Source organism: Kwoniella dendrophila, chromosome 3 (assembly GCF_036810415.1).
Source record: "Kwoniella dendrophila CBS 6074 chromosome 3, complete sequence".
NCBI classification, from domain to species: domain Eukaryota; kingdom Fungi; phylum Basidiomycota; class Tremellomycetes; order Tremellales; family Cryptococcaceae; genus Kwoniella; species Kwoniella dendrophila.
The window spans coordinates 1,394,221-1,418,882 of NC_089478.1; the positions used below are offsets into that span (position 1 = coordinate 1,394,221).

The 24,662-nt window shown below is 38.8% G+C and overlaps 12 protein-coding genes across 12 annotated transcripts; 4 read left to right on the top strand and 8 right to left on the bottom strand.

The window, feature by feature from the left end:
- Window positions 1–215: 215 nt before the first annotated feature.
- On the top strand, window positions 216–1,852 carry L201_002813 (uncharacterized protein; the record flags this gene model as incomplete). The annotated part of the gene is made up of 9 exons (XM_066218579.1): window positions 216–242; window positions 325–361; window positions 472–551; window positions 652–846; window positions 937–1,100; window positions 1,271–1,367; window positions 1,429–1,474; window positions 1,542–1,663; window positions 1,841–1,852. 9 exons carry the CDS (start codon window positions 216–218, stop codon window positions 1,850–1,852), a joined length of 780 nt encoding a protein of 259 aa, XP_066074676.1.
- A 537-nt stretch (window positions 1,853–2,389) lies between these two features.
- On the top strand, window positions 2,390–4,422 carry L201_002814 (uncharacterized protein; the record flags this gene model as incomplete). Its single annotated transcript, XM_066218580.1, has 9 exons — window positions 2,390–2,633; window positions 2,689–2,841; window positions 2,909–3,250; window positions 3,331–3,396; window positions 3,485–3,855; window positions 3,925–3,996; window positions 4,050–4,124; window positions 4,196–4,282; window positions 4,366–4,422. 9 exons carry the CDS (start codon window positions 2,390–2,392, stop codon window positions 4,420–4,422), a joined length of 1,467 nt encoding a protein of 488 aa, XP_066074677.1.
- Window positions 4,423–4,498: 76 nt separating this feature from the next.
- L201_002815 (uncharacterized protein) lies at window positions 4,499–4,816 on the top strand (the record flags this gene model as incomplete). Its single annotated transcript, XM_066218581.1, has 1 exon — window positions 4,499–4,816. The coding sequence occupies one exon, from the start codon at window positions 4,499–4,501 to the stop codon at window positions 4,814–4,816; it is 318 nt and encodes a 105-aa protein (XP_066074678.1).
- Window positions 4,817–5,076: 260 nt separating this feature from the next.
- L201_002816 (uncharacterized protein) lies at window positions 5,077–6,382 on the bottom strand (the record flags this gene model as incomplete). Its single annotated transcript, XM_066218582.1, has 4 exons — window positions 5,077–5,486; window positions 5,569–5,785; window positions 5,864–6,215; window positions 6,279–6,382. 4 exons carry the CDS (start codon window positions 6,380–6,382, stop codon window positions 5,077–5,079), a joined length of 1,083 nt encoding a protein of 360 aa, XP_066074679.1.
- Window positions 6,383–7,478: 1,096 nt separating this feature from the next.
- Window positions 7,479–9,590, top strand: L201_002817 (uncharacterized protein; the record flags this gene model as incomplete). Its single annotated transcript, XM_066218583.1, has 12 exons — window positions 7,479–7,564; window positions 7,640–7,702; window positions 7,768–7,874; window positions 7,931–8,022; window positions 8,086–8,256; window positions 8,322–8,475; window positions 8,538–8,585; window positions 8,642–8,796; window positions 8,885–9,074; window positions 9,148–9,166; window positions 9,233–9,439; window positions 9,533–9,590. 12 exons carry the CDS (start codon window positions 7,479–7,481, stop codon window positions 9,588–9,590), a joined length of 1,350 nt encoding a protein of 449 aa, XP_066074680.1.
- A 985-nt stretch (window positions 9,591–10,575) lies between these two features.
- On the bottom strand, window positions 10,576–11,816 carry L201_002818 (uncharacterized protein; the record flags this gene model as incomplete). Its single annotated transcript, XM_066218584.1, has 8 exons — window positions 10,576–10,665; window positions 10,729–10,828; window positions 10,910–10,927; window positions 10,989–11,152; window positions 11,252–11,446; window positions 11,533–11,603; window positions 11,682–11,718; window positions 11,784–11,816. 8 exons carry the CDS (start codon window positions 11,814–11,816, stop codon window positions 10,576–10,578), a joined length of 708 nt encoding a protein of 235 aa, XP_066074681.1.
- Window positions 11,817–12,211: 395 nt separating this feature from the next.
- L201_002819 (uncharacterized protein) lies at window positions 12,212–13,940 on the bottom strand (the record flags this gene model as incomplete). The annotated part of the gene is made up of 10 exons (XM_066218585.1): window positions 12,212–12,319; window positions 12,395–12,612; window positions 12,700–12,739; window positions 12,799–12,901; window positions 12,968–12,985; window positions 13,066–13,256; window positions 13,357–13,554; window positions 13,630–13,715; window positions 13,784–13,820; window positions 13,899–13,940. 10 exons carry the CDS (start codon window positions 13,938–13,940, stop codon window positions 12,212–12,214), a joined length of 1,041 nt encoding a protein of 346 aa, XP_066074682.1.
- Window positions 13,941–14,299: 359 nt separating this feature from the next.
- L201_002820 (uncharacterized protein) lies at window positions 14,300–15,970 on the bottom strand (the record flags this gene model as incomplete). Its single annotated transcript, XM_066218586.1, has 10 exons — window positions 14,300–14,404; window positions 14,477–14,763; window positions 14,815–14,854; window positions 14,944–15,040; window positions 15,115–15,132; window positions 15,213–15,376; window positions 15,438–15,632; window positions 15,682–15,761; window positions 15,837–15,873; window positions 15,938–15,970. The coding sequence occupies 10 exons, from the start codon at window positions 15,968–15,970 to the stop codon at window positions 14,300–14,302; spliced, it is 1,056 nt and encodes a 351-aa protein (XP_066074683.1).
- A 732-nt stretch (window positions 15,971–16,702) lies between these two features.
- On the bottom strand, window positions 16,703–18,226 carry L201_002821 (uncharacterized protein; the record flags this gene model as incomplete). The annotated part of the gene is made up of 10 exons (XM_066218587.1): window positions 16,703–16,798; window positions 16,863–17,044; window positions 17,111–17,150; window positions 17,198–17,297; window positions 17,357–17,374; window positions 17,449–17,612; window positions 17,686–17,877; window positions 17,949–18,028; window positions 18,091–18,127; window positions 18,194–18,226. The coding sequence occupies 10 exons, from the start codon at window positions 18,224–18,226 to the stop codon at window positions 16,703–16,705; spliced, it is 942 nt and encodes a 313-aa protein (XP_066074684.1).
- A 419-nt stretch (window positions 18,227–18,645) lies between these two features.
- On the bottom strand, window positions 18,646–20,184 carry L201_002822 (uncharacterized protein; the record flags this gene model as incomplete). Its single annotated transcript, XM_066218588.1, has 10 exons — window positions 18,646–18,738; window positions 18,801–18,973; window positions 19,038–19,077; window positions 19,145–19,241; window positions 19,302–19,319; window positions 19,376–19,539; window positions 19,636–19,830; window positions 19,905–19,984; window positions 20,036–20,072; window positions 20,152–20,184. 10 exons carry the CDS (start codon window positions 20,182–20,184, stop codon window positions 18,646–18,648), a joined length of 930 nt encoding a protein of 309 aa, XP_066074685.1.
- A 707-nt stretch (window positions 20,185–20,891) lies between these two features.
- Window positions 20,892–22,434, bottom strand: L201_002823 (uncharacterized protein; the record flags this gene model as incomplete). The annotated part of the gene is made up of 8 exons (XM_066218589.1): window positions 20,892–20,996; window positions 21,062–21,321; window positions 21,394–21,491; window positions 21,552–21,569; window positions 21,635–21,801; window positions 21,856–22,053; window positions 22,119–22,337; window positions 22,402–22,434. 8 exons carry the CDS (start codon window positions 22,432–22,434, stop codon window positions 20,892–20,894), a joined length of 1,098 nt encoding a protein of 365 aa, XP_066074686.1.
- Window positions 22,435–22,821: 387 nt separating this feature from the next.
- L201_002824 (uncharacterized protein) lies at window positions 22,822–24,316 on the bottom strand (the record flags this gene model as incomplete). Its single annotated transcript, XM_066218590.1, has 9 exons — window positions 22,822–22,926; window positions 22,993–23,132; window positions 23,192–23,231; window positions 23,297–23,390; window positions 23,536–23,705; window positions 23,765–23,962; window positions 24,015–24,094; window positions 24,155–24,191; window positions 24,284–24,316. 9 exons carry the CDS (start codon window positions 24,314–24,316, stop codon window positions 22,822–22,824), a joined length of 897 nt encoding a protein of 298 aa, XP_066074687.1.
- Between the last annotated feature and the right edge of the window lie 346 nt (window positions 24,317–24,662).

Consider the following 24,662-nt stretch of genomic DNA (forward strand, 5'->3'; position numbering starts at 1 on the left):
TGCGACTGTCTACTCAGGAAAGACTGTAGAGGTGTTTGTGTCTGTCTTCCTTCTCTTTCCCGTATCTACCTTATTTCATCAGCATTTATTCTTAGCTTGTTCAACGCCATCTCACTTGGAAACTGTTCAAACGCAACGCAACTCCCTTGAATCTAAGTCATAATCAGTCTTTCTTTGATATTCTATCATATTGACCAACTAATTGATTTTGAATAATGTTGACACGAAATGGTCTTCTTGAGGTGAGCTGAATCATAAAAGGTGGCATGAGAACATAAAGTTGTATCAGCTCATACATAATATCTTTACATCATGGATGATTAGGCTTGGATCGAAGAGAAAGAGAGTAAAATTAGATTGAGCAAGTTCTACTTCAACCTAATCAAACAATATTAATTGCAAAGAATACTAATACCTAATTTCCTTGATGCTAACTCGAATAAAATATAATCAATTCTATTATTTTTATAGATGAATATCAAGTTGAGCATATTCCTGGAAACCAAATTGATCCACCTACAACTATATGTTTCTTGGAAATTACAAATGAAGTGAGTTTGATATGGTCATCATAACTTTGTTTTTTTTTTCTTTTGGGTGAGAATTACTGTATGTATGTGTACTGACATTTTAATGTGTTATGAGAATTAGCCATTTACGATCAATTTGGAGAAATCAGAAAGATTGTTTATAGGAAGTGATTTAAGAGCGATTTGTGAAATTGATAAAAGAGATATAGGATTTTCAATTTGGAAGGCTGATTTATATCAAATTAGTTGGAAATCAATTTGGGAAAGAGATGAGAGAAACAGATTATATAAATCTTCATTGAAGTTTGATGTGGTGGTAAGTGATGCTTGAAAACCACCTCACGTTGTATGATTGAGAAAATCGTTTGAAATGCCTTGTTGACGATTTACTCGTCCTGCACCATAGCCAACAACAACAGATCCCAGAAAGGTTGATATATCAACCGATGATTTAGAAAGCATAGGTACAATATCAATTACTATAACTCCTGGTACGACCAAAAGATGTAGAAGTCCAAGGGAAGTTGAAACGTTTGATAAAGTTAAGGGAAAAGCTATGGAAAATAGGGGGTAAGTTGTAGTTATTTCTTCTAGGAGCGTGTATACAAAAATTCCTGCATATTAACGTGTAATGGGTTGTTCCATAATTATCAAATAGATTATTTAGTTCCGTTAAGTGAGTTTGGCTATCCATTTCCAAATGGCAATAGACTCTACTTAATAAATCTCCATTTGATCAGTACTTCCGATAGAGTGAAATCAGAAGAATGGCAACCTCCTTTTTATGATTTCAAACCTAGTGGTAATGGAAGACCATATCATCGGTTCATCTTCAATGTGAGTGATAACTGATCAAAAACGCGATGAGCTTACTGTAAATCCCATGTGATTGTTGTAGTATCGTTCTCGACCAGTTTTGAAATTCTTCGAAATCATAAAAAGCAGTAAGATCTACATACCTTGATATTTAATTGTTAGAGCATTGCTAATAATGTTGACTCATATTTACAGATAAAAATAGTTTAAGTAGTACTTCAAGTCGTCGATTTATGCCTTCTAAGATTAAGAAAGAAATATTATCAACTCCAAGTAGAGGTAAAAGAAGTGATATTAGTGATTTCAAAGATACTTCGGTAAGTTCGATATGCGTAAGAACAGCCCATAACATTGACCTGTCCATCTTAGACATTTGACAATCATTCTAAAAGTTCCGACTCCTCTTCTCGATCCGGGATATCACAATTAACATCATGTTCAAGATCTCTATCCAAATCACCATCGATACTAATATCTCGCACATATTCTTATAGTTTGCGACCTAAACGAAAGATATGCTATGATGACGAATATGTGTGAGGGAATATTCCTGATTAGTTAGATCTTCGTGCTATTATTTCTTGCTTCTTGTATTTTGAGCTATATCTATTGTATTTTGATGTTGTATGTGAGACCTGTTCACCTACCAACAAAAATCATACAGAAATGTGGTTTTAGTGGTTTTGTTGTCAACGTTGTGTACCGCGCAATCTCCACATGATATCCGTTTCGTCTCGGAACTACTACTGGAATCCCTGAGTAGGTCATATACAAAGTATCCTTAACTTGCTTCTCGTGTTCCCCCGTCCGAAAGACTAAATCTGATATTCTCGTACCTTGATTATGACGAGAGCAAGGGTATTACAGTATTATTATTCCTTTGTTGTCATGGACCAAAACAAAGGAATGAACACCGAGCTTTTTCTCCATTTCATATTCAGAATTACCAAAATAACATAATTAAGTACTGTACGTACGGGTGGGATATTACCTTTTTCCTTGGCGTTTGGTGAGATGAGATATAAAAAAAGAAACAAACCAAGATGTCAAAACAAAATGATCATAATGTTCTCTTTGACAAAAACCGATTGTTTGATTCCAGCAATTCGGAAGGTGTTCGCCCTATATGCCAATATAGTGAAGAAAGAATGGGAGCAGCTCTCACTACACCTGTGAAGCCGTCTTCAGCACCTATAACGTTCAAAAGTCAAGGTTCAACCCAATTTACAGGTGGTTTACCTGGATATACCGTTTTAGATAATGTTTGGTATAGAAATGGTACATTGTGTAAGTGTAATTTTTTGGTTCATACAGGGTATTTATGTTAATGCTACAATAACAGATATGATTGAAAACGGTAATGATGACCTACCGAATCAAGATAAACTCTTAACTTTGGCTCCGGTTGGTGGAGATGGTATACATACTTTGACTACTGTAAAGATTGAATCTCATGGACCTGAAGGTGAAATAACAGAATTAGACGGTACAACAAGTAGGTTGATTGTCAACATACGTGAAATTATATCTGATTGTGCTAATTATCTGTTTATCATGTCTAGTTTTTTGTAATGATGGTTGGCCAGGATCATGGTCAGGATATTTTATGTATTATCATTTCGCTTCAGAAGTGATATTAGGTTCATATAGTGTTTTATCATCAGTTAGTAACAAACCATTACCATCTGAGATGAAGAAACCATGGAATGTATATAAAGGTTTAGGTAGAAGATTAGATTTACATGAACAACATTATGGAAATGATCAGATCTCATTAGGTAGTTCAAATGATATAGTTAATAAAGGTTCCAAAGCGGACAGAATATTGGTAGCTTGGGAATGGAATTGGGATGGGAAAGATGGTCTAACCAGAGCTGTATCACAAGGTTTAGTAGGAGAAAAAGGTGAGTTTGTGAGACAACCAAATAGCTTGCCCAACTCTTCAAAGGAAAATCGTCTAATTAGTACGAATTCCCTCATATAGGCCTTTTAGATCCACCTAAGTGGAAAGAAATAACTAATGATAACCGTTGGATATATTTTGAGCGATGTGAGTATAGCTTATCTGTTCCTAAACAACTGTCAAATCCAAATGAAGTCAAAAGCTAACATTATAAAACCGATTTTTCTCCTTATAGTACTGTTAACAGATAGAGATACAGCTCATCATAATAATCGATTAAGTCAAAAATGGTATAAAATGGCTTTAGATACATATAAATTAGTTGAATCACCTGATCAGTTACAAAATTTTAGAGAAACATTCTTAAATCATTATAAAATACCTATAGTAAATAGACCTAAACCAGGACAAAGTATAGATGGGAAAAAATTGAAGATAATTTATACAGATAGACAAGGTAGTCAACGTAAATTTCCTGAAGAAGTACATGAAGAATTGTTAACACAGATGCAAAATATCGAACAATCTGGAAAAGCGCATATAATCGATGCCAAGTTAGAAAATATTAAGTTGGAAGATCAATTCGCTTTATTTGCTGATGCTGATGTAAGTGAAAGAGAAAGTATACGTTGAATATTCTTGGTATATCTTGCTAAACACCAATCTCGTGAATAGATCATATTTGGTGTACACGGTAATGGACTTACGCATGAGCTGTGGATGCCACCTGGAGGAGTTGTAATCGAGGTAAGTTCTTGTCCCATCTGCTAACTCTAAAACTTCTAACTATTCTGCATTAGATATTTCCACCTCAAACTTTCGCATACGATTATCCACCTATAAGTGCTGTTTTAGGTCATGAGCATATAATATGGGTAAGCCAATTGCAGAAAACGATCTTTTCATGTTGAACAACCATCTGACTAGAGGTCTTCCTTATTATTAGCGAGAAAACCAGACTTTCCCTTCAGATTTATGGGAACCAGAAAATGGAGGCGAAGGGAATAGATTACATGATGGATCCCCGTTTCCAGTAAGCTATTTTTCCGATTCTGACCCATCCTTTATATCATTTCGTTCGAAATACTGAAAATTGGATGACTTCTTCTAATATAGCTAAATGTCCCCGTGTTTTCCGAGTGGTTACAAAAGAAAATAGACGAAATGTTGTAAATTCACCAGATTCAATCCAATCAACCAACTTCAAAGATTGTAAAGATTGTATGAAAATCCCATTAGAATTCGCCACATGGTATTAGCGAATTATATACACTTCAAATCAGATTTGATGACTCGATATTGTGCAAATGATGAAGGTGTATTTACTTGCAATATCACCACCGATACAGGTCAAGAAGCAACAAGGTCAAACTCTTTCAGATGTAGAGTAACCTCATGGATCGGTGCAGACGACAGTAAAGATCATTACTGTCCAAGACCTGATAATCCAGACATATTATCAGCATTATCATGTTCTGCCGATTTTACTAGATCATATGCTAGATCTTTACTTGGGGACGAGGATTCGACTGTTCAAAATACAGATATTAGATTAAGGCTCATTTGAGCTCATAAAGATGAGAATCAAGATATGCCACTAAAGAGTTCTAATCCATTGGAAGGTGTTACATATATCTTGAATATGAAATAATCTTACAAGGGGCTTCATACATAATGGAGAGTGGATATACAAGTTATGGTGATCTACAAGTTATGGTGATCTACAAGTTATGGTGATCTACATCAATACGATACAACATGCATCTTAACGATTTAGCTCATCTGTTGAAAATGCATTCAGATCGACATTGGGACGAGACAGAGTGATTATCGTGAAATGCTGACTCTGACCGCTCTATGATCACTCCATCTACCTTTCCAACCTTCAATATCATCTTCAACGTAATTATCTAAACATGCATATCTAGTGATCTTCCATCCTGCTCTACCCTTCCCCGATTTGAGATCTGCATCTTCATCTTGATTCTGGTGACGTCCAGCTGAAGGTACAGCTCCAATCATGATCAAATCGATCCTAGTAGCATCTTTGCTACCGGGTGGAGCGAAGTCTGTATATGTATGTACTGGACCGTAAGGTCTTGTCTGTTCTGGCAGATGATGAGATTTGCGGGTTGATAGATTAGTGAAGGAATCTAGAAAGTAAAAGGATTTTTGGCCTGATGGTAATGAATGAGGGGAAGTAATATTGTGATAACCTTGTTCGGAAGGCGGTGAATCTTATGAAATTGAGGGTCCATGAAAATCAGTTGCACAGCGTGAGAAGGGAGAAAGCAGAAGAAAGAGGAATATTTTGCTCACTGAAATCACCAAATAAAATAACTAAACCTTCTTTCTCAGCTTTTTCATCTCCCTCCACCTGTTTCACCCAGTTCCAAATTTGTGATCTTATTAGTAGACTGCTTTCTGCTCTTGCTCTTATTCCGATATGATCATAATGTGTATTAACCGCATGTACTAATTCATCTTTCTTATCTAATCTACGTAATGTCAACAGAGTCGCTATTCTGGGCAATACCTATACCATATCCGACTTCAATCAGCAAAGATCCATCAATTGCCAGTAGAATGTTTCTCACGAAGATAGTTGACGTACCGCATCCCATCCTTTGGAAGGTATATCAGGTGTAGGTGATAACCATATTGTATTCCAATTTACCAACTCGAATTTATGCTTATTATAGAAGATCGGACTATATTCTCCAGCCTGTTTACCATCATCTCTACCTACTCCAACATGACCAAATGAATTACCAATAAGTTCCTGAAGATCGATTAATTGGTTATGTAAAACTTCTTGAAACCCTATGATATCTAATTCACCTGTACTTAACAAACAGTCTATTAACCTAGTTTTGCGTTCAAACCATGATTTTTCTCGATAAGGGTTATCGAATATTGGTATAGATGGCGATGACGAGGACGATTTGGTGCCGTTATCGTATCGTCTGGAAGAAGTTTCCTCTTTCAGCTTAGATTATTTTTTCGTTGGATCCGGGTGAGATACCTACACGTTTACGGTAGCGACGTTTACACTGTCTGTTGACAAATCTTGGGCAAAGGTATCAGTATCAGCAGTAATCGGGCCAGGCTGAGTCTCTATTCGTGCGACCATAGTGCTAATAATAGGAGAGCCCTAATTATATTGGAAGAACTAGTTTGAGACAGAATGATATTGAGAACGAGCTATATCACAACGGGGCAACGAGCAAGCTTGTTCCACTAAAATACCGGGATTGTGTATTGCTGGGCGAGTTGGTAGTGGATCACCTCCACTCACTACTCCGATTCCCCAAATTGTGCCGACCAAAGGTACTATATAGAGGTTGTAAAATGAGGCTTACAGCCAATGGCGTGTTGCGATAGTGGTTATTCGGCGAGACTTGAATTGATTCATTTGTTGATGATCGGTTGATCTCGTGCCGTCAGGCTCGTAGGTTCAAATCCTGCATACGTCGTATTTTTGACTTTTTCTGCCCTCTGTTTGATATACGTTTTCTTTTGCATGCATTCATCGACGATTTTAAGAGGAAATAATTGGAGATATCACATCTATTGGGACGTTTTTGAAGGGAATACTGAAAGTGCCACAATTATCTGACGTACGTAGAGATATCGTGGCGAATTTCTTCACGCGCGTCGGCCTATTTGAAACTGAGCCTCTGCAGACGATCTTATCCTCGCTGCTAGCTGAATACATGAGAAGAAACTATGTATGCAGTCTCCAGGATTGATCAACACCTGTTATCGGACTGATTTCTTTCTTCGAAGAGCGTCGTTGTAATGTTCACCGTGTACCCTATTGAGTGCGCATAGGATATCTTGACGTGCGCAGGCTTTGAACTCACGGACCTGAGCCTAAACCAGAGGAATTTACTGTAAGCTGTAGAGATCAGTGTTACGGTAAGAATGTGGAGACCCCGTAAGATCATCACAGTGAGACTTTCAGCCGCGTGGTAGACAGTTAAAATCAATATTTATTTGCTTGGGTGATTTCCGATATTTTTCTGGTAAAACCACGGACATCAGTACGACATCACAATTGATCTTCATCAACAGAAGGACTGATACTCTTTTTGGTAGTACAACCTTAGAACTATACTCGCTCACTGAGAGTCGTACTGAGCCAAGATCTCAATCCGCAGAGTTCTACGCAAAATCACTTGATAACCGCTTAGTCCAGCTCAGACAACTCGAAAATCAAGGTCATAATGGACATCGATAGTGAGACGAAGATCAATGGTAGTGGTGGTGGAAGTGGGAAAGCAAATGGTGTATCTAATGGCAACGGAGATAAGTGAGCTGCCAATCTGTTTGGCTTTGCTAGATAAACTTCCAAATTAAGCTCCATTAACACATGCTTCATTCACAGGAAAGATGAGAGGAATAAAGACCATGATTTCTACTTCAACTTCTACTCGTCTTTGCAGAATCAGTGAGTTTTACTGCTACACAGAATATTCTGCGGATTCTGAGATCATTACTTGTCATTCCATTCAGAGCCAATATGATAGGAGACATTTCACGCACGGGGACATATAGAAAAGCCATTTTAGGCAATGGTGAAGTTGCTTTCAAAGACAAGATTGTTTTGGATGTTGGCGCAGGTGAGTCCATAGTCATCCTGTTAAGATCATCTTCAACTAATAGTTGATATAAATAGGCTCTGGTATACTATCATACATGTCCGCTCAAGCTGGTGCTAAAGAAGTGATAGCATTAGAAGCATCTTCAATGGCTGAAAAAATTGATATTGTTCGTAACAACTCGACCCCTTAGCCGCATGTGATATTGTGCTAATACATTGCTCATATATAGCTAGTAAAGGCTGCAAATTCTAGTAAAAGCAATCCACACTTGAAAGATAGAATACGTATAGTCAGAGGAATGGTAGAAGAGGACAAAATACAGAAACAAGTTTTAGAGAGTGGTAAAGTAGATACTATAATATCGGAACCAATCGGTGTGATGCTTCTTCACGAAAGAATGGTAAATTAATGATCTGCGAAATCGGTCGGTCGTTGTTAGCTGAATGTGAAACATTTCCAATATAGGTTGAATCGTTCATTCTAGCAAGAGATTTATTCCTTAAACCGGATGGACAATTATTACCTTCAGCTGGACATGTGTTCTTTTGTCCATTTACAGATGAGGGTTTATATACTGAAACGGATCAAAAAGCTCAATTTTTCAACACCACTTTATTCGGTAAGTCGATACTTTGATTCTAGTTTGACGAAATCAGCTGATGTATAGTATCTCGCTCATAGGAACTGATTTCAAGGAATTGTATCCTGCTGCCAGAGCGGAAGTATTCGGTAAGCTCATGATTACATTGTGCAGCGCCGTAACTAACTGTTTTTCCAATGTATAGCTCAACCAGTAGTAGGGATGTTCCCACCAACTTCCTTAGTTTCAACAGCCTGTGCACCTAAATCATTCGATTTCTATACATGTACAAAAGAAGATCTACTTGAATTCTCAATACCGATTGATTTCGTTGTTCACAGGACAGCTTTGATACACGGTGTAAGTAATTCCATCGTAAAATGCTTGATCCGTCTATGGCCTAACATCCAGGAATATATTAGAATACTAATAAGTACATTCTATCTAGCTCGCTTCGTGGTTTGATTTAGACTTTTACCCCAGGCAAATACCTACCTCAGAAGATCCAGCTTGGAATTACCCAATACAGTCTTCGAGTAATTGGCAGTGGATGACACAAGAATCACCCTTGAATCCTGGACCTACACCTATACCGCCCAGGGATGGATTAGCAGTTAAACTTTCTACTGGACCTAATGGTGTGTCAGCTTGGATCTACACCTTTTCATCGTATGCTCAGGCTGACGATTATCTCAATTCTTCTCACTATAGCTGCTAGAACACATTGGCAGTGAGTTTACCACTTGTGATACTGGAGATAATCCCTTTATTAATTATTGTCCCGCTACCATGACAGACAAGCCAGACTACTTCTCCCAGAACCACTAGCAGCCAATAAAGGTGAAAGATTAAAGGGAACGATATCATTCAAAGCCAATGAAGCTAGATCATATGATCTAACATTGAATTTAGAGATTAATAGACCTGGACTTGAACCTCAATATGCTAACCAAAATCCATTGAAAAGAACAGCTGAGTATCAATTACAACAACAATGCTTTAAGTGAGTTCTCAAGTCTGCCTCTGCATGAATATTCGCTTCTCGGTCTAATCTTCGCTTGCTTGGGAGGTAAAAGCTGATTGATCTTCGGTCTAGTTATTCATACAATCCTGATGCTACGTTAAATGCCTTGGGTATGGCTGCCGGTATATGAATCTGTTAATGTTACAGAAAAAACGCATCAAGGGGATGTTACATGAGGGTGGAGAATTGAAAAATTGCATGGTCCCAATGAGTGATCTAACTTGAATGGATATAAAGGACATTTTTGATTTTGGTAGTAATTTTAGTTTCGAGATATATAGGACTTCTTCGAGTTCTACGCGGATATAGAGATGTTATCATATAGGTTGCTTTCACCTTGTTCATACCCTGCATTCATATTGTGAATTATATGCATAATGATAATCTTTCTTCACATTTTACCATCATGCCTGCGGATATTCATTTGTATGATCTTAACTTAGCCAACAATACAATGAAAGCCATCTCACTTATTTTCGCTCCACTTCCACCAGCGACAAATTCTCGGTCGCGTGTTTCAACCACAATCTGAGACTTCAAATCGCACCTGTTTTTATATCAACTTTGTGTCATTTCAGGTACTTGTTTATACAATTCGTAGTCTGGTAGTCACATAAATATATACAGTAATATTGTAGCTCATTACATTTCTCTTCTCCTCAAGAGATGTGCATCTCGTGAAACCACCTACTGTATTGCACTCGCCCGCCTCCTTATTCAGAGGCTCACTCGTTATGCTCATACTCATATCGCTCGTCCTCTCACATATACCTTAACGCAAGCGTTAAATATTTATATAAACACATATGCATTACCATTATCATCAATACAATAACTAGCTTCATCCAATGTACGTACATCTCGATATTCGCTTATAAGGTTTAACCTTCATGACTGTCACAGTATTTCATCGAAATATCGGCATCTTCTTCATTACTCTTAATAATATCACTCTTTCTTTTACATGAAATAGTATTTTCATTCTTAGTGTATTTTATGGAATGCTTGGACATGATGATATCATTCTTTCGTTTACGTGAGATAGGGTTTTCATTCTCAGCATATTTCATGGAATGGTTGGATACCGGCTCTTCTATAAAAGATAAAAATGATGCTTAATTAGTCCAAGTTACAAACAGGAAATAATGTTTCAAGAGAATTTTACCTTTTAATCCAAGTTTCACTAATTCAACATGAGTTCGGTACTAACACAATTGTAAAAAAAGATGTAAGCGTTGGTACTCAGACCATACTGTATGCCAGCTCACCTTGAAAATGAATCTATAAAAGTTGACATTCTTCGCTTTACTCGGAGTCCAAGTGAAGGAGGGTACTTCTGGAACTTCCACAAGATGTCTTTCTGTGGCACTTTGGGCGAATCGACGAGGAAGGTCAGTCGAATGCAATAGCTGAGTTATTTCGAATGTATAGCGTAAAAGGTTCACTTACCCTACAGTATATGCCATTCTGGAGATAAGGTCAGTTTTGTGATTAATGCCAAAAAAAGAAAGAATCTATACAAACTCACTTTCCTTGTTTTTCATCTAATGTGCATGTCTCTATTTTAGATTCATCGTATAAATCAACGCTAACTTCTTTATAAACACCTCTAAATATTGTAATTTGTATGTTCCCAATATGATCCAGATTTTTTGATCCAGCATGAATATTTTTCGGTTCGTCGGTAGTTTTCTTGATACCAAAAGTGTTACGGAGAAATAGAGATCAGCTTCATTCTGAAAGTATATCCGCCTATCATAAGGGAAATATCATGATCTAGGCCAAGCTTACAGCAGGTATAAATTGTAAGTTCCTACCATACAATTCGCCATCCTCCTCCTCGTATATCTCATCTACACAATTTGAGTCTGATTCCCTTAACAAAGCATATTCAGCTATATATTGACCATCGATATGATATACGCATCTCCAATCTGACTCAGTAATGTTCAGGTCATCGTGTTTAATTGCGTGAATAGAGAAGGGCTACATATCATATACAGCAGAATGTAAAGTCAGTTCATATAAAAGGATCTTTATGCATGTCAAGGGAAAAAGGAAAGGTCACATACAGCCGGTATAACTTCTACAAAACATTGTGAGGTTGGAAATTTTCCTTTGGCATGTTGTACCTTGTACTCTTCTGTATTTATAGTGGGAACGGTTTCAGCTGCTGAAGCTCGAGTACTGAGTGTTTATGGTGAATGACCAGATGACTTACTGAGCCTATTTTCTCCTTCTTCAGATTGGATGAATATCTATAAGTACTAGGTTAGAGATTTGATTGAGCTTATATAGATATAGACGAAAGATTAAAACACACCTCGAAGCCTTTTCTGTTACCTTGAGATAACATGATCGCAGTTGATTCTGGTATTGTTCGTAATAGTTAAGAATAGTCTAGAAATAACGAAAACAAAGAGGAAGAAACAAGAAGAAGAAGAGAAGGAAAGTTAACATACCTCGTACAGCTGGATGATACGATGTACTGAACCTTCTATCCAAATTGTTGGTTCGCCATGTGATGTACAGTATCATCTATCAGTCCAGTCAACCTGACTGTACTTTTGATGGTGTCTCGATCATTCCTCTTCCTTTTAAAGCCAGGTCTATTGTTGTTGCATCAACGGGTAATTTCATGACAAGTCTATTTATACAGTATCATATATGCATTGCTGATAAGTATATGGTGTTATATTAGTACAGTATTAGTATAGTATGGTATCACATTCAGTAAATTCAGTCTATCAACTATTCAGAATCACTATCGGAATTGGTCAGATCATGAACAAAACTATCTTCTATTCTTTGGCCTTCTCTTAACTTCTTATTATGTTGTCTTAGCACATCATTCTCTTTCTATATCGTAAATTGTGCTGATGTTAGCGTTCATGTCACTGTAAGTTATATTTTCATTAGATACAGTACACTCACTCTTAATCGAATGTAATTTCGATGCATCCTTTTCCTTTTTCCCTCGCTCTCTGTATCTTCGACAAAATCCTGCAAATAATATTCATCCTCAAAATCTGCAGATAATGAAGAGGTATGAGTTCTTTTCCTGCTGGAAGATATAGATGATAGTGCAGTAGAAGAGGACGAGGATGTTTGCTGAGCAGTGGAAGATTCATCTTTCGAGGAAATGTCGGAATCTAGAAGGGTAAATTTGATCCAGTCCCAATATTATCCAATACATATACGCTTGTAGAGTGTGAAAGAACGATGAAATAGCTGCTTACCGATGATTCCATCTATCTCTAACCAGAATCTGCATCGATACTGATGGGAATACCGAATTAGCGATTGAGATGTGCTACACAGATTATGCTTGAACTCACCTTGAACCGGAATCTATAGCAGAAATTAGTAGCTCGATCCGGTTTAAACCTGTATTTCGGTCCATCTTGTTTGACAGGATCATATGCCACTCGATTTACTAACCTATAATGATAATCATCGATATCTGCTACATCTCAATACGTTGTGAAAGGTTGTTTGGGCACTCACTTTGTTGTATACGCAAATCTGAGTGATTTCAGTGGCGAATTAGTCTATCTTGTTCCCCATCGGCAAATCATGCTGAATAGTGTTTTAACTGAACGTACTTTTTCTCCTTTTCATGGGCTACACCTACATCGAAATCTGTAGAATTGATGAGAACATTTGATAGATTTACTGCTTCGGAATAATTATTGATTCTCTTCCATTGTCCCGGTGTAAGGGTAATTTCAATTAATCCTAATCTAGCTGCCGAAGCTTGATCAAAAGTGACTTCGTCTGTCTCATCTGTAATGGGCTATTGACAAATTTCAGTACAGATTTACCTTATCTTCCTCATGGAATGTTTTACCTTATTATGACATGAGTGAAAAAGATGAGACAAACAGAGAACCCACTACAGCCGAAAAAGTCAATTTTCCTTTTTCAATTTCATTACCTTTCTGTTCTACTGCCGTCGATACCCTCTTCAGATCTCCATCACTAGCTTCCCACACAATGTATCCTAGTGTTTGACCGTCCACGACTATATTGCATCTCCAATCTTCCTTGAATGGGTGAATATCCGGATCTTTCTTGATACAAATTACATACGCCTATTAAGCGAGGATTTATATTTAGATTATCATCGGTCGGAGGTCTTGAATGAACGAGAACAGAGATAAACTCACCTCATCAACTGTCTCGAGGAAACATTCGGAAGAAGGGATATGTGTATGCACATCCCAAGGCGTATAAGATTCAACTCGATGCTCAACTGGGAGAATACTTTTGCTCGTTAGTGGTCTTGTTCGACCGTCAAATGCACGAAGCAAGCAACCGTACCTAAACGCTGACTATCTAAAGCTGTCTCGATCCAAGCCTATAATTGGATATTCATGAAGTTTTAGCTTTCTTACCTTCAGCTTCGTCCTCAATCTGAATTCAATACTGTATTCACCTCAAACCCTCCGACTGAACTTGTTGGATAATGTGATAACATTTTGGTGGAATCTTGAGATTATTATAGGATTCTAGGTCCTCATCTGTTGAGATCGAAAATGAAGAGGGTAGAGGAAGAAAAGGAAGATAAAATCAACATTTGTGGACATGTAAGATCTTCTTCCTCCATAAAACAACTCGGAAAATTAACTTGGATGATATGTCTGTGCGTTTTTCTCCACATCATAGTGATTTTTCTGGTTGATAGGAACACATGGAATGAGTATACATAAAAACTATTTTATATCTTTACAACTTCGCTTCCCAATATATAGTGAACATATTTAAATTTAATAGTGAGATATATGGGTTGATACTGTACATACATTTTTACAGGTTTTTGCCATTGTCGATAACACATTAATCACTATCGTAAACATCGAGGGTGAGATCTACTGCTGCTGCTTCGACCATCATTCCTTGTTGCAATTTCCTCAAAGCTTCTCGTAGAGCTTGATTTTCCTCCTGCGTATCAAGGGGATACAGTATATCAGCGCAGCCAAGGAGTATTTCTGATCTCAAGCTTCCACTACTCACCCCCAATAATTTCATCTTTTCGCCAAGCTTAGATGAGCTTTGACCTTTGTCACATTCTTTCTTAACTTGTTCAGCCTCTTCATCCTCAACTTCCACGGCCTCAGCAGCCAAGAGATCCTTAAGTTTGGGCTTTTTACGTTTTTTGGGGGGAGAATCGGTAAGGTCAATCGCATCTGCATATTCCAAAGGGGACAATTTCCTTTTTGCTAATACATTCATTCCGCTACTGCCCACATTCACTTCTGACTGTCTATCAGCTCCACGAGGGCTTTTTACTTCCTCTTCTTCTGGAGCGATTCATCAGCAAATACCCATCCTGTATTGTTCAGGGAACTCACCTATAATGTTCATCATCTTGAGCTTGACCCTCGAGCGATACTGATTTACAAAAAAAGCATTTTCGTTAACTTATGATTCATGTCTTGCGACTGACTACACTTTTATCATCGTGGAACATTTTCACCTACATTGAATGTAAACTGGTAGAAGGATTCGCCGTTCGAGCTCGGTTCAAATGAATAGGCATCCGCAACACTGCAGGTAAGTTCCTGCGGATTTACCAGACTATTTCATAAAGGCGATTTTCCTTAGTATAGTCAAGCAACTCTATCGTATGAGGTTTGAGATGATCCACACACCTTGTTGTATGAGCGAACCTAATGTCTCGTTGTCAGCTTCCTAGCTTGAGGTAGAGGCAGTATGAAGCGGATGTAACTGGCTGCTAATCTGAGCTTACTTTTTCGCTTTCTCGTCGGCTACCTTAGCCTGCAGAGCGGTAGGTTCACATGGCTCGCTGCCTGCTCTGACCCATGTACCTGGTGTCAAGCTTATAACAATGGTAGCTAATGATTGTGTATCTTCGGTGGTTAAAGTGATTTCTTCCGGTTTATCTGTGGTAAGCTAGATGTGAAAAAGGTAAACGCAAGTTGAAGGAGCGGATACTCAAAGTGAGATCACTGACCTGAGGAGAGAATTTTAGGAATGATTTGTGAAGTTTTCCATCTATACTATTGATCACATCTTCCACTCTGTATTCGGTCTCTGCTTCACACCATACTCCTATATCTACAAGACAAACCCCATCTATGGAGATATCACAGGACCAATCGCCTTTATATGATAGACAAGAGGACTTCTTGACGCAAATTGCATAAGGCTAAACGTAGATCACTATCAATGACCTGTCAACATGCAGAAAATCTCACCTTGTCGATAGTTTCTAAATAGCATTGAGATCTAGCTGGGTGTTCAGTGTCCGCGGGGATATGAAGGACTTGGTATTCGTCTGATGTATGAGATAGCAGAGCGATCAATAACGCGCTGACCGATATCTTCTTTGTGAAGGTGATAAGCAACTTACTCAGACGCTCCTGTTCATCTTCACTTTCTACCCAAGCCTATCATCGAATGTGACACGCTTTACCTACCATACGCAGGATCTGAAAGAATGAAACTACTCACTTCAAAGCCACCACAGATACCCTGGGAATGCATGATAGAATGTGCTTTAGCTTATTTGCCGAGTTTCTAAACTTTGCGAAACGACCTGACACAGGGAGATGAATGGCATCAGCGAGTACAAAGGTATACGAGCTGTTGACAACGTAGAAAAGAAGTACAAGGGCATATTGACATACCAACCGTTGAGGAAAGCGAAGTTAAGTTTATTGAATTCCTCGTTCGAACATATATTCAGCACAGATCTTGCCGATTGATTTCAGAAACAGAGGAAGCTTGAATGGGGGAAAGTAGAACGAGAATATGAATGATTGATTAAATGAATGATTGGAAAGTAGCAGAGTAAACATAGAAAAGGTGATTAAATGGTTGCTGTTATTTTGCAGTTCAAGAGGAGACAAATTCCCCGGACAAAATGGTCGACTACTGTATATCTTACGTCACGCGTTTCACGTGTTTCAGGCGACCCGTGCGTTTCATAATATCAATTTTCATGTTCACAGATTGTTGACGTTGTTTTGATAAGGAGTACGTATATTAACGAAATCATCATAATCATAATGCATATAATGGATCATGTGTGGGGAGTGTCATACGCGTCGTTCACCTTTAGATATTGTAACAGAGTTTATAAAAAAATTGATTTTTTTCACTTATAGTACGATTAATAAACAATTATTTCCAGTTGAAATCATTCACAAACACGAAGAATCTACCTTGATCTTAGCTAAGAACGCCTACAACTTCTGAAGACCTGAATATTGCACCTCAATCATCATCTAGGGTAAGGTCAATGGTATCTTCATCTCGCGATCCACCTTGCCGAAGCCTTTTGTTTTCAGAAGCGAGCTTCTTGAGTTGATCCTATGCACCGGAGAATTCACTATTCAGCCTTTCTGCACAGAGATAAGCGTTTCTGAGAACTTACCTCAAGATACCTCACCCTTTTAGCCGTCGTACTAGGTTTGATATCTTCTTCCTCTTCTTCTTCTTCTTTCACAGCTGATATTTCCCCCTCCACATCCGAGTCTACCAAATCAATGACAGTAGAAGCTCGTTTTCTTTTGGGCGGTCTTGATTCTGGAAGCGGTGTCTGCTCTTCCGGCTCGTCTATGCAGGGAGTTTAGGGTAAGGAAGCCCGTCACCGATGACCTTAGAGACTCCTATGCTACATACCTATAATTCTCCTTTGTACAAGTGCTATTCGGGGTCGATACTGATGGGAATATAGTGAGCTGCAGGTCTAGATTTCATGATACTTACTTTGAAGATGAAATTATGTCGCCGCAACTTTTTGCCTTTGTGTGGCTCGAAGCTGTACGAATTACAGCTCAGGTCTGTCTGTTCCACTGGTTCAGTTGCGCTAAAACGATATTATAAACCAGTGAGCTGGAAGGGCATCTATAACAATGGAATACCTACCCAACACTCATACAGAATCTGTCGACGTAAAGTGTCATAGTCAATATTCGCAGTTATGAGGAGAATGCTGATATACAGTAAATGTAACTCACTTTTTGCTTTTCTCGTCTGCTTTACCAACTACAAATTCAGTTGTCTCATGATATGAACGTCTTTTGCCATAGAATGCACCGCTTTTTAAGGTTATTTTGATAGTACCTAACGTTTTAAGCTCAGATTGAGAGATGGTAACCTCATCGACATTGTCTGTCGTGTCCTAAATCCCGAAATATAATAAGTACAACCAATTTTTAAGGTCAATTGCGATTTGTCATCCCCGTTAGACTCACCAATGCAGCGAACACAAGAGCTACTTTGTGAGATTTTCCACTCTGTACGACGTAGGCCTTGTCATAAGATCTCATTTCATTGCCACAGTGCCATACCGACTGACCCAGACGATTTCCATCGATGTAAGCTATACTTTGGGTGTCGGTCTTGATGTGTTTGGATAAAAGCTTTTTGATCATTATTCGAAATGGCTAATGTGATATGTGTGAGTGAGATTTTGCAAGTCGTTTGAGATGATAGATTAGATCGGAGTATAACCTACTTTGTCTATTGTTTCAAGGAAACATTCGGTATAAGCAGGTTCACCGTCTTCAGCTGGATGATGCTGAATTTGATATTCATCTGCAAACAGGAGTTGTCAGATATCATTTTATGTACATGTTGGAAGAAAACATTATACTCACTGAGTCGTATCTTGTCATCCCTTCCTTCCACCCAAGCCTGTATCTTGTCAGCTGATACAATCTTTCCTCTTTTCACCGAAGTTCAAGTCAATAGAGAATTTACCTCGAATCCTACTGTTTCACCTTCAGACAGCATATTGAGTGAATATAGTCGGTTCTGTTGTTAAGAAGTTGAGAATAGGAGTCCATCAAACCCAATCGTAAACGATAATGATGTGTCTTAAACAAATATGACAAAGAGAGAGAGATATTGTGAACAAGATAAAACGAGAAAAGAAAGATCAAACATGACATCGCTCAAAACCGTGATTGACCATGAACGTACTGTCAACCTTACCTAACAAAATTCCAGGCACGACGCGTTTCAAAAAGATTCCGTAAAAACGGTCCGTGCAACATGGTTATCTAAGCGGGTATATTTGCATATGCAACTGTCCGTCAAATCGTGTCCTGTTCATTGACATCTCTCTCTATATACAATGACTTGAACATATATAGAATTACAAAGGGAGATTTACAAAAGTTCCAGTCCTGTGGAATGTTCGCATGAGTGTTTCAATCATCTAGTGTTAAATCTATGCTATCGTTTTTACTCTTTTCAGCCTTACGTGAATTCCTCAGCTGGGAGTTAACCCTCCGCAATTCTTCCTGTGAAATTAAAAAGGTGATATCAGTGATGCTCACGAGAAATTGAACACAAAGCCACTCACCTCAAGATACTTCACTCGTTTGGCAGCTAGATCAGGCTTGATATCCTCTGTCACTCTGTCTCCAATATCCGGCTTGTCGTCTTCATCTTCATCTACATTGATGATTTCGGATTTCCTCTTCCTGCGTATTGGAGGTGGAGGTAGAGGTGGTGAGACAGATTCTTCAGGTTCATCTGGCAAATATCATATGTCAGCGATCTCAGCCTTATGAAATAGATTAACATCCATAATAGTTACCGATTATTCCCATCTGTATCAGTGCCAATCTCGGACGGTACTGCGAACGGCTAAAGCCTCAGTATCCATGTTACACATACTAATACATACACCAAAATCCAACTTACTCTAAAGATGAAACGATGGAGATATTCACCTTCTTCGCGTGGTGTAAACCTATAATGCATACTTTTGGGTCTTTCACATATTGTCGTATCGGTACCTCTGAGATCGGTAAGGTAAGGCAATTAATGCATACATGATAATCGACTAGAGATGACTTACGATACTGAATAAGCGAATCTGATTAGAACAAAATCAGCTTTGGCTTTTATAATGAATGAATAATTATAGCTTACTTTTTCTCTTTCTCATCCGCTATTTTAGATTCAATCTTGAATATTTGATCTTCTTTATAACCTACTTTCCTGTATGATCCACATTCTAATGTAATCTCTATTATTCCGATGTTCTGCATAGTCGCAGGATTGACTGTAACCTTATCAGGATCATCTGTAGTGGGCTAAAAATAGTATTTATCGTTTAACGTAATTAGATACACAAAACTTTCGTCTTTTGTTTCCAAATGAAAAAGGGGAATGTTCCAGATTGTACTTACTAAAGGTGCGAATCTCAGTAAGGATGTTTGGTATTTTCCATCTTTCTCTTCCTGTAGCTGCGTGAACGTCTGTTCGGCATTATCTCCTTTCAACCATGCTCTGCGATACAATTGATTGCCATCCGCGTGGACAGATATTCTGACATCGGAATCATCTATATATCCTGGTGACTTGCTCATACAGATCCTGAAAGGCTACTGAGAGATAGATCAGCCACCATGATAACGGACTTGATATGCGTAATCGGGGGGTAAATCAAATCACTCACCTCATCTATCGTTTCGAGATAACATCCAGTGTACGAAGACTCGCCGACTTTGGCGGCAGACCTTTCCGACCGGTACTCATCTAATTAAATTAGTCAGATTGGTCAACTGCAAGTAAGAGCGCTATATTCACTCAGTTTGACCTTGCTCTCCTTGTTTTCTATCCAAGCCTATATAATGAAAAGAAGTTAGCTCAGTACTCGTACTGTTCATGGCACCTCTTGCATTATTCCAAGATAAGGAACTCACTTCGAAGCCAATTACGGGGTCATCAGGTATCATTTTGGGTCTTGTGAATACATCAGGTATCAGTGACATGTCAACATAATTCATTATGAGAGATCAAAACAAGAAATTGAGGTTGATGTCAACTGATAATCACCGCTCAGATCATCCCGTCGTAAACCCTATTCTTAATTAGCTTCTTTGGCCTAGAAGCTGAAACGCGAAACATTTTCTCACATTCCGTGTCTGGAAACTGTTCGGTGGAATGTCGGTCAACGAAAAGTGTATGATGATGAAAATGATAGACTGGTATTTTTTTAAATGACTTACATCCAAGCAGAATGTCGTGTACTGATGTTCATCGACATCATGCCTAGCTCTATAGAGCTCTTGTCGATCTTTCGTAGTTAGTGCTCAATCTTACCCTTGAGCCTGGCGTAGTACAATCAATCAATCAGCCCAAGCAGCTCATATCGGGGTTCTCCGACATTATACCTCTACACTATTTTCCTCTTTCATGCGGCTTCAGGACTATCATTACCTCTTGATTTTCTATGCTTGCAGGATGTAGGGCGTAGAGCTGAAGGGTCCTTAGCATGATGCATATATGGGTATATCAAGATCTACAAGGCGTCATGCAAGATTCAAGATGATCATCGATGATGTAGTAGCTGTAAATTTATATGGGTTCAAAATAGATCCATACACCACATTTTCGCTTTTCTCCACGCACATAAAACGTCTAATTCCTACATTTATCTTGCTCATGCGTCCTCATCATTGTCCGAAGTAAGATCAATAATCTCGGTTGGAGGTTTGATCCCACTTCTAAGTCTTTTCATATTGTTCTCCATAGCTTTGATACGCATCTACATAATATTTAATCAATACTTCAGTTAAGCTTGATCCAATTCACACGTATAGAATAACTCACTTCCAGATAGTTCAGATGAGCAAGATCAAAGCTCAATCTCGTGTCGAATTTGTTATGCCCTTCCTCAGGTTTGATACCTACAGTGGGTTCTTTATCCGGACATTTACGTTTGAGAGAATGAAACGTCGAAGACTGAGATTCCTCTGGATCATCTAACATAGGTAAAATTCCGGTCAAATTGGAATCGCCTTCCTCTTTGTCACATGGAGGAACTACCCACCTATAATTCCCATCTGGATTAATACTGATCGCGGTTGATACTATCATAAGACAAAATGTCAGCTTTCTGTCATTTTACAACAATCATGACTTCCAGCATAATGAACATATACCCACCTTGAAAATGAATCGATGTAGCAACTTGTCGCTGAATGGTCGAAATGGATACCATAACCAATCCTTTCGTACACAAGGATTTACGTCTCCCGGTCTTTGCGACTCCAATTATCAGTGTGATACTCGCTTTAGGAGGTGTGAAAAATGCACTTACGTTACTGAATGGGGTAGTCTGTAATACTTGCGAGTCAGCTCTTCTGTAAAATGACTGCTGAAGCACCTGATTCTTTGACTCACTTTTTTGCCTTCTCGTGAATGGTTCCCGAAACATACTTATTGTACACTTTTCTTTGGCGAATCTCAGGTTTTCCATATTTTCCTCGCTGTAACGCTATTTCTATAATACCCAATTTGTCGAGACATTCAGAGTTAACCGTTATTTTATCAACGTTATCGGTAGTGAGCTGCTTTATAGCATCAGCGAGGATCATGTGTTCGAAAGATCGATGTCAGTTCACTAATGGCGAAAATACCAATGACGAGCTGTAATGTTGTCCATCCTTGTACTGAAGCCACGAATCCCATTTGAGGGAAGAGATACTTGGACTATATATCCAGCCGTTCCCTGCCAGCTCGTTCCCATCTTCGGATAGATCAGTCTGTATATCGCATTTGTCATCGTATTTTTCGGTTTTTCTTATAACAATTCTAAATGGCTACAAAACGCAGAATGTTAGCATATAATCCGGACTACATTATGCTTGAAGGTATACATATTCACCCTTTCAATCATTTCGAGAATACACTCTGTGTAACTCGATGCAGATCCTTTTGCTGGGTGATGTGTTACCTGGTATTCGTCTAAAAGAGCTGACATCAGCTCCCCATAAACTATGACACAGACGGAGACAATCAATTTGGTTGGAGAGCAATCAGTAGCGATAACTGTGAAGTCGTAGTTACTGAGTCGAGTACAATCATCTTTACTTTCCACCCATGCCTATACAACCGTGATATCGTCAGCTCAGCAGGTTTTACAGTATAAGAGCAGAGAGAAAACTCACCTCAAATCCACCTGTTTCGCCTTCTGAAAACATGTCTACCTGTTGTGAAATCTTTCTCGACGTTCAAACAATCAAAAAGTGGATGGACAGTGTTGAGAGAAAGAAGTTTGGTGTACTTGAAGTCAAAATAGATAGCAACACAAAAAGAGAAAGTAAAGATAAAAGGAACAAGAGAAAATGGGATGTTCGGGAACTTTAAACGGCAATGTGAGACTTTCCTAAGTCATGCATTAGTATCCTTCGGTTACTATGCTTGGCACGGTTTGGATACTCGGACATAGATTCGCGCTAGGTCCATCGACCACGCTGTCAATCACCAAAAGATGTTATATGTTTGATATTCACACACGATTCATCCTAGAATGTACTGATGGTATTTCTTAAATTGTGTTTGTGATGTGTTTAAAAGGGCGCACGTCACTATTCATCATCACTGTCATCTGCTGTAAGATCGATGACATCACGTTGTTCTATGATACCATTCTCAGCGCTCTTAATTCTGGCTGTAAGTGCTTTGATGCGATCCTACGAAAGCCAGGTAAGTTGTATCACAAAGTTAGGTATATCCGATGATTGAATCAGATGACTTACTTGCAGGTAATTTAGATGAGTGATTCGCAAATCCGGTTTCACATCTTCTTCATCACTACCGATTACAGGATCCAGGAAGAAAGAAGATCTTTTTCGCTTGCGTTGAGCTAGGGGAAGACCTGGGAGATTGTCTGGGTCAACTGACGCAGTTGAAAACAGTTAACCTAATATACCTACACCTGATACGTCATCAACTCACCTATGATTCCCATTTGTATCAATACTGGTCGTGCGCGATACTGTTTGTGACATATCCAGGCTTATCAGAAGCAAATCTCAGTCATGAGGTATGGACAAAACTCACATGAAAGACGAATCGATGAAAAGGCTTTTCACTGCCAGGTTCAAGGTTACAGTATATTATTTCGCCTCGCTTGCAGGGGACCATATTGGCGGAACTGGATGCTTCAATCAGTTACTGCCATTCCGTAATTCCTCTTTAAAGTTTCTTGATAGTTCACTTCACTGCATGGGGGAGTCTAGAATGGCGCTTCGTTAGTGTCTGTCGAATGTAAATCCCACTGCTTGAGGGATACAACTCACTTCTTTCCTTTCTCATCCAAGGTTCCATAAATGAATCCATCGTAAGGGGTCTCCTCCTCCTGCAAATTCCCACTTTCACAAACTACACGATCGATTGCCACTTCGATGGTACCTAGGTTCTTCGATGTAAGATGATTGATGGTGATCTGTTCCGGATCGTCCGTAGTTGGCTAATGATGAGAAACGCTGTTCAGCATTCAAAGGAGAGGTTCAGTGATTATAGACTTACGAGTGCAGCAAATACCAAGTCCGACGTGAAATGTCCCCCATCCTTTTCCTTCAAGGCCGAGCCCCACGATATGAGAAATATGTTATCAACATATCTCCATGCTCTGCAGTCGAACGCATTACCGTCGATATGGATTATTACTCTGAAGTCCCAAAGTTCTTTAAAATCTTCAAGTTTTCGAAGATTGATCCTGAAAGGCTAGTCGAGGGATGAGCATATGGACCGATTCTATATTGAAGAACATATTTACTTGATGTATCGTCTCCAGGAAGCATTCAGTATAGCTTGATTCCCCCTTTGCAGCTCGATGGTGCTTTACTTGATATTCAGCTATGCGTGAGCTGACATCAGCTGAACTTGCCTTTGTCTTCAAGATGTCGAATCACTTACTCAGACGCTTTTCATCTTCCTTTCCCTCCACCCAAGCCTGGTATCACACCATGTAATCAGCTATGTTCCTGCTGCTTTGGGATTTTATCATACATGTAACCAAAAAAGGAAAGAGGGAAAGGCACATACATCGAATCCAGCTGCTTCTCCTTCAGATAGCATCTCCGTGTTGAGGTTATTTCTGATTTATCTATACGGAGTGTTGCTGGTGCAGTTTTGTCGTTAACAAGAGAAAAAGGTTTCTTGACCTCTCGCAAGAGTGGGAGAAGGTATGGTTGATCAGATCACTGAAGTCGGGAAAGAAAAAAGGAGGGAAAGGAGGGAAGAACTATGAAAATCCAGATGAACCAATCAGTTTTGAAGCGGTATGGTTGCATAGGGATCTTTGCTGCGGGTTACTAAAGTTGAGTCAACTGTACATCATTTGAAACCATAAACCTTCTTGATCTGAGAATATGAAGGTTAGTGCGTTATTCCTTTCGCGTGCCTTTGATCAGCGGGCGCATTC